The 16,547-nt window shown below is 41.4% G+C and overlaps 1 protein-coding gene across 1 annotated transcript in view; it reads right to left on the bottom strand.

Annotated features, from left to right (window-relative positions):
- Positions 1-16,282, bottom strand: part of SYNDIG1 (synapse differentiation inducing 1) — a 66,721-nt gene extending 50,439 nt beyond the window's left edge. The window contains exon 1 of the mRNA XM_023731358.1: positions 15,750-16,282. Within this exon, the coding sequence (XP_023587126.1) occupies positions 15,750-16,229 (480 nt within the window). The 5' untranslated portion in view covers positions 16,230-16,282. The remainder of the gene's footprint in view (positions 1-15,749) is intronic.
- Positions 16,283-16,547: the final 265 nt, after the last annotated feature.

Below are 16,547 nucleotides of genomic sequence, written 5' to 3' on the forward strand. Positions count from 1 at the left end.
CTCCAATGCACATGGAGCATTCTCCAGAATAGACCACATATTAGGCCATAAAGCAAGCATAACAGAATCCAAAGCATCAAAATATTACCAAGCATCTTTTATGACCATAAAGCCATAAAAATATAAATCAATAACAGAAAAAGCAAGGAAAAAAAAATCAAACACATGGAAACTGAACAACACCTTGCTCAAAAACTACTGGATTATAGAACAAATTAAGAATGGAATAAAGAAATTCATAGAAGCAAAAGAGAATGAAAACACATCCTACCGGAACTTTTGGGACACAGCAAAAGCAGCGCTCGCTCAGAGGTCAGTTAATAGCAATAAATGCACACATCCAAAAAGAAAAAGGGCCAAAATCAAAACATTAAACCTACAACAGGAAAAGTGGAAAGAGAGCAGCAAAAGAAGCCCTTGGGAGCCAGAAGAAAGGAAATAATTACAGCAGAATTAAATGAAATAGAGAACAGAAAAACAACTGAAAGAATTAACATGACCAAAAGCTGGTTCTTCGGAAATATCAACAAAATTGATAAACTATTGTCCAAACTGACAAAAGGATGAGAAATGAGATGGGTGATATCACAACAGACCCAATTGAAATTAAAAGAATCATAACAGAATACTATGAAAAATTGTACTCTAACAAATTTGAAAAAAACTAGAGGAAATGGACAAATTTCTACAAACTCACTGCCTACCTAAACTAACACAAAGAGAGGTAGAACATCTAAATAAATCTATAACAAAAGAAGAGATTGAAAAGGTAATTCGAAAACTCCCATCAACAAAAAAAAGCCCTGGCCCAGATGGTTTCACTGGAGAATTCTACCAAGCTTTCAGAGAAGAGTTAACAGCACTACTACTAAAAGTATTTCAGAGTAGAGAAAAGGATGGAATACACCCAAAATCATTCTATGAAGCCAGCATAACCCTGATGCCAAAACAAGGTAAAGACACCACAAAAAAAGAAAATTACAGACCAATATCCCTCATGAACACTGATGCAAAAATCCTCAACAAATTTCTAGCCAATAGAATTCAGCAACATATCAAAAAAATAATTCACCATGATCAAGTGGGATTTATACTAGATATGCAGGAATTGTTCAACATTAGAAAAACAATCAATGCAATCCATCACGTAAATAAAACAAAAGACAAGAACCGCATGATCATATCAATCAATGCAGAAAAGGCATTTGACAAAGTCCAACACACATTCATGATAAAAACTCTCAACAAAATAGTAATACAAGGGAAATTCCTCAACATAATTAAGGGCATTTATGCAAAGCAAACAGCCAACATCATCCTAAAATGGAGAGAGTTTGAAAGCATTCCCCTTGAGAACAGGAACCATACAAGGATGCCCTTTATCACCACTCTTATTCAAAATTGTGCTGGAGGTCCTAGCCAGAGCAATTAGGCTAGAAAAAGAAATAAAGCGCATCCAAATTGGTAGGGATGAATTCAATGTATCTCTATTTGCAGATGATATGATCTACACAGAAAACCCCAAAGAATGCACAAGAAAACTACTGGAACTAATAGATTTTAGCAAAGTATCAAGATACAAGATAAACATAAAAAGAAACAGTTTGATTCCTGTACACCAACAAAGAGAACTTCCAAGAGGAATCATCAAATCAATACCATTTACAATAGCCCCCAAGAAGATAAAATACTTAGGAATAAATCTAACCAGGGACGTAAAAGACCTATAAAATGAAAACTACAAGACACTACTGCAAGAAACCAAAAGAGAGCTATATAAGTGGAAAAACATACCTTGCTCATAGATAGGAAGACTCAACATTGTGAAAATGTCAATTCTACCGAAAGTGATTTACAGGTACAAAGCAATCCCGATCCAAATTCCAATGGCATTTTTTAATGAGATGGAGAAACAAATCACGAACCTCATATGGAAAGGGAAGATGCCCTGTATAAGTAAAGCATTACTCAAGAAGAACAAAGTGGGAGGCCTCACACTAGCTGATTTTAGAACCTATTTTACTGCCACAGTAGTCAAAACAGCCTGGTATTGGTACAACAGATACATAGACCAATGGAACAGAATTGAGAATCCAGACATAAACTCACACACCTATGAGCAGCTGATATCTGACAAAGGCCCCAAATCTGTTAACTGGGGAAAAGACAGTCTCTTTAACAAATGGTGCTGGCATAACTGGGTATCCAGCTGCAAAAAACAGAAACAAGACCCATACCTCACACCATGCACAAAAACTGACTCAAAATGGATCAAAGACCTAAATATAAAATCAAAACGATAAAGATCATGGAAGAAAAAATAATGACAACGCTAGGAGCCCTAATACATGGTATAAAGAGAATACGAACCGTAAGTAACAATGCACAAACACGAGAAGAGAAACTAGGTAACTGGGAGCTCCTAAAAGTCAAACACTTAAGCTTGTCAAAAGACTCCACCAAAAGAGTTAAAAGACAACTTACAGACTGGGAAAAAATTTTTGGCTACAACAAATCTGACCAGCGTCTAATCTCTAACATCTACAAGATACTGCAAAACCTCAACAACAAAAAGACAAATAACCCAATTAAAAAATGGGCAAAGGATATGAACAGACACTTCACCAAAGAAGACATTCAGGCGGCTGACACAGGAAGAAATGCTCGCGATCATTAGCCATTAAAGAAATGCAAATCAACAGTACAATGAGATACCATCTCACCCCTATAAAGCTAGCATTAATCCAAAAAACACAAAATAATAAATGTTGGAGATGTTGTGGAGAGACTGGAACACTTATACACTGTTGATGGGGATGTAAAATGCTACAACCGCTTTGGAAATTGATTTGGCGCTTCCTTAAAAAGCTAGAAATAGAAGTACCACACGATCCAGCAATCCTGCTCCTTGGAATATATCCTAGAGAAATAAGAGCCTTTACACCAATAGATACATGCACATCCCACCCATGTTCATTGCAGCACTGTTCACGAAAGCAAAAAGATGAAAACAACCTAGGTGCCTGTCATGAATTGAATTGTGTCCCCCAAAAAAATCTGTCAACTAGGCTGGGTCGTTATTCCCAGTATTGTATGATTGTGTAATCTGATGTGATTTCCTTATGTGTTGTAAACTCTATCACTATGATGAGGTTATATGTGAGCTCCTTATGGTGCTGTATCACTGTGATGAGGTTATACTTACGAGGTTTACAAGATTAGTGTCTTAATCCAATCTTTTTTGAGATATACAAGAGAGAAGTGAGCTGAGACACATGGAACCTCATACCACCAAGAAAGCAGTGCCAGGAGCAGAGCACATCCTTTGGACTTGAGGTTCCTGCACTGAGATGCTCCCAGACCAAAGGAAGACTGATGCATCACAAGGACCTTCCTCCAGAGCTGACACAGAAAGCCTTCTCCTGGAGCTGACGCCCTGAATTTGGACTTGTAGCCTACTGGACTGTGAGAGAGTAAACTTCTCATTGTTAAAGCCATCCACTTGTGGTATTTCTGTTATAGCAGCACTAGATGACTAAGACAGTGCCCATTAACAGATGAATGGATAAACAAATTATGGTATATTCTACACAATGGAATACTACGCAAGGATCAATAACAACAATGAATCTGTGAAACATCTTATAATATCAAGGAATCTAGAAGGCATTATGCTGAGTGAATTTAGTCAGTCACAAAAGGACAAATATTGCATAAGAACACTACTATAAGAACTCAAGAAAAGGTTAAACACAGAAGAAAACATTCTTTGATGGTTACGAGGGTAGGGAGGGAGGGAGAGGGTTATTCACTAACTAGATAGTAGTCAAGAATTATCTTAGGTGAAAGGAAGGGCAGCACACACTACAAGTGGAGTCAGCACAACTGGACTAAACCAAAGCTAAGAAATTTCCTGAATACAACCAAACACTTAGAGGGACAGAGTAGCTGGGGCAGGGGTCTGGGGACCATGATTTCTGGGGACATCTAGGTCAACTGGCATAACAAAATTTATTAAGAAAATGTTCTGCATCCTACTTTGGTGAGTGGTGTCTGAGTTCTTAAAAGTTAGCAAGTGGCCATCTAAGATGCATCAATTGGTCCCAACCCACCTGGAGTAAAGGAGAATGAAGAACACCAAAGTTATAAGGACAGTATTAGCTCAAGAGACAGAAAGGGCTACATAAACCAGAGACTGCATCAGCCTGAGACTAGAACTAGATGGTGCCTGGCTGTCACCAATAACGGCCCTGACAGGGAACACAACAGACAGTCCCTGTTGGAGCAGGAGAAAAATGGGCTGCAGAACTCAAATTCTAGTAAAAAGACCAGACTTAATTGTCTGAGACTGGAGGAACTCCAGAAAGTATGGCCCCCAGACTCTCTGTCAACCCAGCACTAAAACCATTCCTGAGGCCAACTCTTCAGACAAATATTAGACTGGACAATGGAACATAAAATGATACTCATGAAGAGTATACTTCTTAGCTCAAGTAGATATATGAGACTAAATAGGCAGCTCCTGCCTGGAGGTGAGTTGGGAAGGCAGAGAGGGCCAGGAGCTGGATGAATGGACACAGGAAATCAGGGTGGAATGGAGGAGTGTGCTGTCATAGTATAGGGAGAGAAATTAGGGTCACATAAAAATGTATGTATAAATTTTTGTATGAGAGACTAACTTGAATTGTAAACTTTCACTTAAAGTAAATAAAATTAAAAAATTTAAAAAAGGAATCAAATCAGTAATTGAAAATATTCCCACTAAGAAAAGCTCAGACACAGCTGGCTTAACTTGTGAGTTCTAACAAATATTAAGAAGAATACTAACACTACACAAAATCTTTCAGAAACCAGAGAAGGGAATACTTTCCAACTCATTTTATGAGGCCAGTATTGCCTAGTTACCAAAGGCAATAAAAGACATCACAGGCAACTACAGGCAAATATCCCTCATGGACATAGATATAAAAATTCTTACCAAAAATTAGTTACCAAAATCAAGCAATATTTAAAGAACATTATGCACTAGGACCAAATGGGATTTATCCCTAAACTCAAGGATAGTTTAATTAATATATGCAAATCAATTGAAGTAGCACACTCAATCAATAGAATAAAGGAAAAAAAAAACCCACATGATAATCTAAATAGAAACAGAAAAAGCATTTGACAAATTTGAGCACCAGTTTTGATTAAAAAACAACAAAACCTGTCAACAAACTAGTGATAGAAGGAATTTTCATGAACCTGATTAAGACAATCTACAAAAAAACTAGTTACACCCCTTACCCAAGCTAGATGGGATTTTTTTCCCCCTAAGATCAAGAGCAAGGCAAGAATGTTCACTCTTACCACTTCTATTCAACCTTGTATTTGAGTTTTTTGCACCAATACAATGAGGCAAAACAAGCAAACAGCACCTCAAATATCTCTGGAGATACTAAAAATTATTTCTAAAATGTTGTCTACTGTTTTCCGAATTCTTTCTGTCCCTTGGGGTCAATTGTTCCATTTAATTTTGTTGTTATTGTTTTGTCACGTTCCTGTTTTGGGGTCTTCTTTAAATGTTTGTTGAGTCCTTCCCTTTTTTCTTATTTGTAAATGAGGCATATGTAAGTGCTAAGGTACAGTTTGTGAGGATGGTGTAGGACCGGGCAGTACTTTGTTCTTTTGTACATAGGGTCACTACGAGTTGAAGGTGACTCGATGGCACCTAACAACAACAACAAAGCTACAGTTGTAAAATCCTGTTTCCCCAACAGGTTTCACATTTTTAAAAAGTTATTTATTTTGTTGTTGTTGTCGAGAATATACACAGCAAAACATATACCAATTCAACAGTTGCTACCTTTTTAAGCTGAAGGGCAGACCTGAGGACCTTGGATAGCCCTAGCTTGAGGATTCACAGAAGTTAAGAAAGGGCCTGTGATGACCCCAACTCCAGCCTCCTTGTGCTTTACCTGTAGATCTAGCATAATAGTGAAACAGAAGTTTAGTGTAATATAGATTTTTTTTCCCTAATGCAGGAAGAACAGTAATGTCATCAAGAGACAAGAGTTTGAAGTCAGCAGGTCTGTCCCAAATCCAAGGGCTGCTGGTAAAGCCAACTGTGACCCTGGAAATCCCCCAAGCTTCAGGCTCATCATGTGTAGGATGGGGACAATAATATGACCTGTCCCCAGTGTTGCTAAGAGGATGAGAAGATACAATGCACCAAAGTGCCTTGTAAATAATGAACTTCCCTTCCACTTTCTTCCTCCAGTGAAGAAAGCTCAACCCCACAGGCACCACTTCTGGGCAAGGACATTCCCTGTGCTCCAGGAGCCTAGAGGGTTTGTAGTGTCACAAGTCAGTGGGCAATGATTTGCCTGTCACCAGTTGGCAAGCCACTCTAACAGCAGGAGACCTGTCACGCCTCTCCTGCATGAGCTTCTACCACTTTGTTCCATGGCTTTAAACTCAAATTTTATATTTTATAGAACAGCTTTATTATTGCCGCTGAAATCTCTGTGTGAGTTTATCCGTGTGAAAAGGAGAAGAGGTTTCCTGCTGTTGGTGTTCCTCTAGGCTGTGTTTTCAGCTGTGATCTGGGAATTAGATGAAGCAGCGGTCAAATCCCAGGGAGAGGTCCTGGGGCTGTGGGACACCAGGCCCAATTATCATGCACCCGGAGTGTTCTGAGGACACCCCTGGAGGAGGCCGGTCTAGTTGGACTGAGGACAGTCTCCTTATATGCTCCCACAAATCCCTCATACGCTCCCTCCAATCTCCCAGGCTGATGCCAATGTACTCTGCTCGGTGACTAGCAGCACACCTTTCCAAAGGTGTGAGAACAGGACAAATCATAAACACCTGCTTAGTAGTTGAGGTTCTTCCATGAACATGCTCGCAGTTAGCTACAGCCCACATTCATGTTAACAGCACAGGCTCAAACACAAATCGGTAACTCTGTGTGCTCTCGCAAACTTGTGTGTCAGGTAAGCGAAGCTCTCCAGGCCTGGGTGCCTCCTTTATAAATGCCAGGAGGGAACCTCTCCAGGTAGAGTGATAAGGGAGCAGATATCACCCAACAAACAGGCGCTCTGGAGATGCTGTAGATAACGGCCCCTGCTCTTAACCAGGGCCACAGCTTCTGAAAGCTGTAATTTTCAGGAAACAGCATCCACTTGCTACGGAGCAAGTGAAGCTACAGAATTCCCAAAGAGGTTAAAATAAAATAAAATAAAAAATTTCTAGAAGTAGAAATGCCTTCTGGACAGAGCTCTAAATTAATATTTATTGTGTTTTGTTTCAGTCACAATATATCCATGACCATTGCTACTTTGTTCAGTTAGGTGATCTTAAAAAAATTATGCCAGGTAGTCCAAGCTCTTTTGCTGTGTGGTAGATTGTTGCAGTTCTGGCACCCAATTTTTTGGCAATTTCCTATGTCATGACCCTAAGTTGTCCCCTCCCACAGTGACTCTGGGGTGGCCATGTGACTTGCTGCTGTGACCAACAGGCTACTAACACACGTCACAAATGCAGAGACTTGAGAAGCACTTGCATATGGGAGTTAGCCTCTCTTGCTCCTCTGGGACCCTACTATGGCTGTCCTGTGATGGAGTCTGAGGAGTCTGCAAGATGACAACAGACATGTGGTACAGTCAACTCTGTCACCCCATCCCAAACCATCCAGCATTTTTGGGCAGGCTGCCAATCTGATGAGCAGCTAACCACAGATCCCTAAGTGAACGTGGCTGAGACCCACAGAACAGAATTACTCAGCTGAGCCCAACTCAAACTGCTGGCCCTCAGAATCATGAGCTAAATGGGTAGTTGTTTTAAGCCACTAAATTTTGGGATGATGCGTTATTCTCCTTCATTATTTCATGCAATGGAAAAAGAGTGAACCATATATCATAAAGCATGCTGACTCTTCTAATCAGTTATTACTATTCTTTTATTTGCAGAAAAACAGAATAAAAAGCACTGTAGCTGTCTTAGTCATCTAGTGCTGCTATAACAGAAATACCACAAGTGGATGGCTTTCACAAAGATAAGTTTATTCTCTCACAGTCCAGTAGGCTACAAGTCCAAATTCAGCGTGTCAGTTCCAGGTGAATGCTTTCTCCAGTGGCTCTGGAGGAAGGTCCGCATCATCAATCTTCCCTTGGTCTGGGAGCTTCTCTGCACAGGAACCTCAGGTCCAAAGGACGCACTCTGCTCCCGACACTGCTTTCTTGGTGATATGAGGTTCCCATGTGTCTCTGCTCGCTTCTCTCTTTTATATCTCAAAACAGATTGGTTTAAGTCACTATCCAATCTTGTATACCTCATCAGTATAACTGTGGCTAATGCATCTTGTTAGATCATAGTGATTGAATTTACAACACATAATCACATCAGATTACAAAATGGTACACAATTATACAATACCGGTAATCATGACTCAGCTAAGTAGACAGATATCTTTAGGGGATACAATTCAATCCATGACAGTAGTTATTCTCTTACATATTGCTGAGAAAACATCTTTATATTTACAGAATTCCTAAAGGAGTCAATTGCTGTCTCTGGGTGACCTCCTGGATCCCTCACTGTGTACTGAACAGCACTGGAAAAGCAACAGCAGCCACATGTGTGGGGATTACTCCTCCTCAGAGTGTGTGGGAGGAGCCCTTTCTTGGTCTGGTGTGCACCTTAGGGGTCAGCCAGAAAGTCTAAGTGCTTTAGAAGTAGCTGATTTTTAAATCGGGTTCCACTGGTGTCACTGGGCAGTATCTTGTCTGGCCAAGGTATAAATGCCAACATGCTCCATCCTACTACTCCAATAGAAGGTCACTATAGATATATTGGAGCCCTGGTAGCACAGGGGTTAAGAGCTGGGCTGCTAGAGTTCAAATTTACCTGGAGTTCAAATCTACCTGTTGCTCCTCAGAAACTCAATGGGGCGGTTCTACTCTGTCCTATAGGGTTGCTATGAGTCTGAAGCAACTCGGTGGCAACAGGTATCAGGTATACATATATTAAGAAGTCCTGATGGCACAGTAGTTAATTCTTTGGCTGCTAACTGAAGGTTCAGTGGTTCAAACCCACCAACCGCTCTGAGAGAGAAAGATATAGCAATCTATGTCTGTGAGGATATATTAATATAGAGTAGGTGTTACTATTATTACCTAAGATTCTAGTTAATGGTTCATTAAAACAAAAGCACAAACAGCAAAAGACAAAACAAACATTAGACTTCATAAAAATTAAAAACTTTTGTTCATCAAAAGACTTTACCAGAAAACTGAGAGGACAAGCTACTGACTGGGAGAATATCTTCAGAAACTATATATCTGATAAGAATCTAATACCCAAAATATATATAAAACTTTGACAACCACAAAAGGACAAATAACACAATCATAAAATGGGCAAAGGACAAGAATAGACATTTCACCAAAGATGACATTCAAATGTCCACCAAACACATGAAAAGATGCTCAGCATCATTAACTATCAGAGAGATGCAAATCAAAACCACAGTGAAATACCATTTCACTCATACTATGATGGCTTAAAAAAAAAGAAAACATAAAATAACAAATGTTTGTGAGGATGTGGGAAAATTGGAAACCTTATCCATTGCTGCTGGGAATGAAAAATGGTACAACAGTTGAGGAAAACAGTGTGGCATTTTCTTAAAAATCTAAAAATAGAACTACCATATGACCCAGCAATTACACTTCTAGGTATATACCCAAAAGACTTGAAAGCAGAGACTCAAAAAGAGACTTGTACACCAGTGGTCTTTGCAGCACTATTCACAATAGCCAAAAAATGGAAAAAACCTAAATGCCCATCCACGAACAAAATGTGGTACATACAGACAATGGAATACTATTCAGAAAGAAAGAGAAATGAAGTCTGGAAACATGCTACAATTACGGATGGAGCTTTAAGACACTATGCTGAGTTGAAATAAGTCAATCACAAAAGGACAAATATCGTATGACCTCGTTTATATTAAAAAAAACAAGAAAAGGCAAATATAGAGAGACCAAAGTTTATTAGTGGTTACCAGGGGCAGGAGGGAAGAGGAAAGGAGGGGGTTATTGTTTATGGAGTACTGAGTTTTGGTTTATGGTGATGGAAAAATCATATTGGTTAAGGGTAGGGTTGCACAGTCAATTATTTATTGTAACTGATGTCAATAAGTTGAACTCCTGTCAAAAGTTGAATTGGCAAAAGTTGTGTGGTAGATATATTTACAAGAATGACAAAAGAAAAAAGAGTAGCTGCTGAGCCTGCATATGTACAACCAAACACGTCATGGGATTTGGTTTCTTGGTTTGGAGGTTTATGGTCATGATTTCATGGGACACCCCAGTTAACTGGCCTAATAAAGTGTTCAGTGTTTCTGTTCTATCTCCTAGTTCACTGCGTAGTGCCTGTGGTCTTAAAAGCTTGCAAGCAACATCCAAGGCACAAAAATTGAACTCAATTTACCTGGAGCAACAGAAGAAAGAGAGTCAGAAATAGAGGGAAGAAATGGAATGTGTGCCTAATTACCTGCATGAACAACTGTGCCGTGAAACCAGAAGAACTCGATGGTGGCCGGCTATCATTACTGAACATTTTGAATGAACATTCCATAAAAGACTCCTGATCAAAAGGGGGAAAATGCAGAAGAGAATTTTAAATTTAAAATTATCATGGACTCCAGACTTTCTAGAGCCATGGAGAGTGGATGAACCCCGAAAAGGAGAGACTCTGCTTTCTTTAAACCTTAAACCAAAAATATCCCCTGAAGTCTTCTTAAAACCAAGTAATAGTTTAGCTTAACTAGTAAAAACTGTCTGCCTTGAGCATTATGCTCTTTTATCTATATGGGATAAAACTGACAACAGGCAACTTGAAAGATTAGGGGGTAATGAGTTTATGTTAATGTGGCAGAACAACTCCAAAAAATAAGGTAAGAATGCTTGCACAACTTAAAGAATGTAATCAATGTCACTAAACTGTACATGTAGAAACTACTGAATTGGTGTATGTTTTGCTGTGCATATTCTCAACAGCAACGAAATAAATACAATTTTAGGAAAAAAAAGAAAAAAACTATCTCTGGTGGGCTCCCACTGCTGCTGCTAGGATAGGGTGGTAATGAGCTTCCCCAGAAGTCTACACCACTTCACCTGGTCAAAGCCTTGGACTAACCAGGATGAACAAATCTGTCCTCTCTGCCCCATTTCCTGACATGTAAAGGACTGTCTCTAAGCTGTCCCCCAGGACTTTGTACAGTTCCATAAATCACATATATTGGCTGAGGTCATTGTGTGAAAATTGTTGCAATAAAATGGTCTCAGGCATACTATGAATAAAAGATCTACATTTAACTATTGGTTGTATTTGTTTGCAAGCTCAATCAGAAGACCATGTAAGTCTTAAAGAAAGAGATAGAATTCTTTTGAATTCGATTCATTGTGAAGCAACAGGATGGAAATGAACATAGGACTAAGAAGACATTCTAATAAACTGTTCAGCTCCCATTTACCTTGCTGAAAGTGAAGAGGGCTTGAAGCACTTACTAATGAAGATCAAAGACCACAGCCTTCAGTATAGATTATGCCTCAACAAAAAGAAAACAAAAATCCCCACAACTGGATCAATAAGCAACATCATGATAAATGGAGGAAAGATTGAAGCTGTCGAGGATTTCATTTTACTTGGATCCACAATCAACACCCATGGAAGCAGCAGTCAAGAAATCAAAGGATGCATTGTATTGGGCAAATCTGCTGCAAAAGATCTCTTTAAAGTGTTAAAAAGCAAATATGTTTCTTTAAGGACTAAGGTGCACCTGACCCAAGCCATGGTGTTTTCAATTGCCTCATATGCATGTGAGAGCTGAACAATGAATAAGGAAGAACAAAAAAGAATTGATGCCTTTGAATTATGGTGCTGGGGAAGAATATTGAATATAGTATGGACTGCCAGAAGAACAAACAAATCTGTCTTGGAAGAAGTACAGCCAGAATGCTTGTTAGAAGCAAGGATGATGAGACTTCATCTCCTGTACTTTCACATGTTATCAGGAGGGACCAGTCCCTGGAGAAGGACATCATGCTTGATAAAGTAGATGGTCAGTGAAAAAGAGGAAGACCCTCAATGAGAAGGATTGATACAGTGGCTGTAACAATGGGCTCAAGCATAACAAGGATTGTGAGAATGGCGCAGGACCAGGCAGTGTTTTGTTCTGTTGCACATAGGGTAGGTATGAGTCGGAACTAACAACAACTCCCACTGACCTTAACATATTGTAGTTACTCAAGGAAAGTGTATGGCTATAAATGGAAGGAGGGAAGAAATAAAGCTCACACAAATGAGCAAGTAACGATGAAGACGGTCAGAGAATTCTTTTACATTTCAATCTAGGAAAAACATCAAGCCTTTATTGCTGATGCATATTAGAGCTGATTTACCATAAATTCAAAGCAAAGCTGAAAACCCTTTCCTAGACAATTTGGCTCCTGGGGCTTTAGAAACAGCTCTGTCACAGTAGAGTCCCGGCTAGTCCCCATCATCTCCCATTGTCTTAGGCTGGGTTCTCTAGAGAAGCAAAACCAATGAAGCATATATGTATGAACATATACCTAGATAGAGATTTATCTCAAGGAAATGGCTCACATGGTTGTAGAGGCTGGCAGGTCCCAAGTTTGTGGGTCAGGCATCAGATTGGAGGCTTCTGCTGACTCACTTAGCTGCAGGAGCTGATGAACCCAAGATCAGGAGGTCAGACAGCAGACAACTAGCTTACAGGCCACAGAGGCTGACGAATCCTAAGACTGGCAGGCAATACTGCAGGCCGCTGGCTCAAGTCCCAAGAACCAGAGGTCAGATGATGAGGAGTCAGATGCACTTTCCAGAGCAAGCAAGTGACCTTTGTCAGAATGTCCATAAATATTGGATGCAGGCCACATTCCCAAGGAAACTCCCTTTTCAACTGATTGGCCACTCATATCAGATCACAAAATGGAGGATAATTACATCAGATCACAAAATGGAAGATGTCTATATCATTACATAATTGACAAATTACATCATTACATAACTGCCAAACTACATCATTACATAGCTGCCAAACTACTGAAAATCACGGCCAAGCCAAGTTGACACACAACCTTAGCCATCATACCCATCACACCACCTTTAAGTGCTTCATCAACACCTCTAACACTGTCCTAAATTTCTTATAACAGGTCCCCCAACGGGGCCGTGTGCATCTGGTTTGGCCCTGGTCACCTGCCCCTCCCTTCTCACCTCCATTCCCTAAACCCTGCCCTACTCTGTAGCCAGAACAGCACCCAAGAATGCAGGCCTGACCCCTCTCTCCTGCCTGCAGCCCCCCAGTGGGTCTCTGTGAACAGTGGAGTGTCAAAGGTTGCCTCCTGTGGCCTCTACCCTCTCCACATAGCACCTTGCTCACTTTGTGCCTCCAGTCTCTGGCTCTCCCCATCCTGTGGCCCCTTTGGGGCTCTTTCCATTCTTGTGTCCTTCCTTTCCTTCTTGTAGGCATCTGAATCAGTGACTCTGCTAAAACCCAATCCTTCATAGCCCCATCTCCCACACTCCTCACCACCATCTACAAGTTCAGCAATTTTAAACCAATGATTGTGTCCTGCAAATCTCCCACGTTTCATGCCTCTGTGCTTCCATCTGCTCGTGAGGCCCCCTTTGCTGAATTCTCTGGCCACCATCCCCAGTCTCCTTTGCATGACTGTCTCAGACTCATCCTTCAAGATGCAGTGCAGGTGGCACCTCCCCTAGAATGATATGTGATTCCCCCAGATTGAGTTTGGAGCCTCACTCCCCTTTGGATGCTTTTGGAGCAAACTGGGTGTTAATCATCATGTGTTAGACTGAAATTGCTTTTTTATGGATCTGCTACCTAAACTTCAGTAGGACAGGTAACATTTACACTTTTTCTTTCAGCAAAAACCTCAGACATGGAAAACAGTTTACACTAAATATATGCTTTTGAACTGAAGTCGAAGCACTCTGCCGACATTTTCAAAACTTTAGCCTGAGCTCACTTTCCTTCTCTTCTCTGAGTCTCCTCTGATCCCCTGACTTCCCAGTCCACAGACCTAGTCTACCCCAACAGCTTCTCTCAAGCCCGTCAGCCACTTTCAAGTGCTCCATCATTGGGTTGTTCTAACATCTGACTTTATTTTTACATTTCTGAATTGTCCTCCTCACTGAAACCATCTCTCAGTTGCTTCTGGTTCCCACTGGTAGCTTCTGTCCTTGGCCCCTATGGTTTCCTTGGTCCATCACTTCCTTATGAGCTCACTTGTCTTTCTGTCCAGACTGGGACCCCACGGCCAATGCTTTTAGGTGACGTGGGTCTAATTCTACTCTAAAACTTCTTCCTCTTTCTTTTTTCTGCCTCCCCGTCTTATACTTGTAAGCAGGAAGCCAGACTATGTATGCCTTGCTGAGAACTTTACCTGCTGGAGACAGTTGGGAATCAGACCAAACCTCCAAACAGACGCCCATTGCAGCCTGGCTGTCTCTTCAACAATCTCATGGTCGCTTCCTCCAGACAGCTGCTTCGAGCTGCCCCAACTTCTTCATGCCTCAAACTCTCCTGGCTGTGTTTACACCCAGACAACATGGTCTCCCTCCTTTCTTTCCTCTTCAACTTGGACTTCTCAATAAAGGCTAGGGCTTCTTGCCTCTCCAGGATGGGCCCCACAGCCTCCCTGATCCTGACTCCTCTTCCTTGAACATCCCCCTCCACCTGGAAAATGTTTTCACCTACCTCAGCCAACACAGACATCCTTTCCCTTTGATCACACTTCCTCCCAAGACGGGACCCAGAGTGCTGCAGTTTCCCTTCCCATAAACCTACTGAAAATATGACTTCACTGCCACTCATGTCTTTGAAGAACACCCTCTACCTTCACTGTAGTCAAAGTGCCTTCTCATTCCTGGGCAATCACCTCCCAGCTGACAAATGCCACAGCCTTTGTCCCAGACCCACCCTCTTCACACCTGTGCAGCATCAACACTTTCCACCTCCCACTCAATGTCATTTTGAAGGGGAGGGTATGTGCTATACCAACCAAAGACCATTGTGCCATTTTACACCATGTTCAGTGTGCACATTCTTATACACGTACTTCAAACGCCCTTATCTGCCCTACAGTCTAGTAAACAAATGATCTATATAATAATTCAAGTCATCTTCCCTTTATGCTATCAATTTCTACTATTTCTTCCAACAGATTTTAGGTTTACCAACAATCCCTTAGTAAAAACTTTGGAATGCCAAAATAGGGAAACCACATGGGATAGCAAAAACAGTCCCCAAGTTGTCCCCACACATATATTTCCAGCCTTGTGGAGGTGTAGGATGATATGTCACTCTCATCTACTTACTTTTGCATGGGGTAGTAGACAATGAGAATCCTCCAACTAGCCCATCAGTGCTTGCCACCCTTAAATCTATCTGCATCCTCACTCTATAGCCTGGACCTCTCTGACTGAAATCACTGATGTAGCATCCATTGGGTCTTCATTCGTCTAGTGTTTCTCTACTCCTTCCACTTTTCCAAAATATTCAAGAGTTAAGAGGCATCAAGAATGCCTTCAATTTCTCTGACTTTTTGTGTACCAGTTTTATTCTCTATTGCCTAGCACTCATGGTTCCCCATCAAACCCCCACCATTCCATCCCAGAAGGCCCATGAAAATGGGAGCTGACAAACATCCTCTGACCTCCAGCTCCTGGAAATCCTCCTCTTCCTCCACATCGTAGGAGAGGGTGTGGATTTTGATGTCATCAGCCGAGAGGTCAATGAACTTCCCATCGGGGTACTCCAGGCTATCTTTGGTGGGTGAGTGGTCCTCAATGAAGGTGGTCTCGCAGCAGTCGGCAGCCATGCCTTCTCCCCAGGAGCGCAACACGCCCTCTGAGTAGAGGATGATGTTGGGGCGGTAGTGGGACTCCACTGACTGCTGAAGGGTGTTGGGGTCCAGCAGCTGCTGGACTGGCTCACTTCTGCTGCCGTCCAAGACAGCCGGCATGGTGCCAGCCACTACCTGGCAGCTCTGGTACTGAGGTGCTGGGTAAACAGACACCAGACCATCTCTGCTCTCTGCCATCAAGTTCCTGGTGTTAATCAGGCCATTCCTCTTGCTAGCATCACTGATTTTACTGTGCACGAGCATGCTTCTCTGCTCCATGGTGCTCTCCATGGCGCCCTCCTCTGGCCAGGTAAGTCCACCTTCGCCTCACAGGCCCATTTCTCCTGGAGGAGGAGGAGACAGACATAAGACCAGAAAACTACACCTAACAGACAGCTAATCAGCCTGACCCTTGTTCCAGACTGTACTAGTCAACCGTCACCTGTATGCACAGCAGCTGGGAGAATCAGATAACATCCAGGCCTGCCAAATTTTAAAAAGGCTCTATCAGGGCAGCCAGCTTAAAGGAAGCCAGAAATCGATTACCCACATCTATATAAAGTCTGTGCTTCCAAACTGTGGAGTCTCTGCAGGAATTGGAAGTATTAC

Source organism: Trichechus manatus, unplaced genomic scaffold (assembly GCF_000243295.1).
Source record: "Trichechus manatus latirostris isolate Lorelei unplaced genomic scaffold, TriManLat1.0 scaffold00042, whole genome shotgun sequence".
In the NCBI taxonomy this organism is placed as follows: Eukaryota; Metazoa; Chordata; class Mammalia; order Sirenia; family Trichechidae; genus Trichechus; species Trichechus manatus.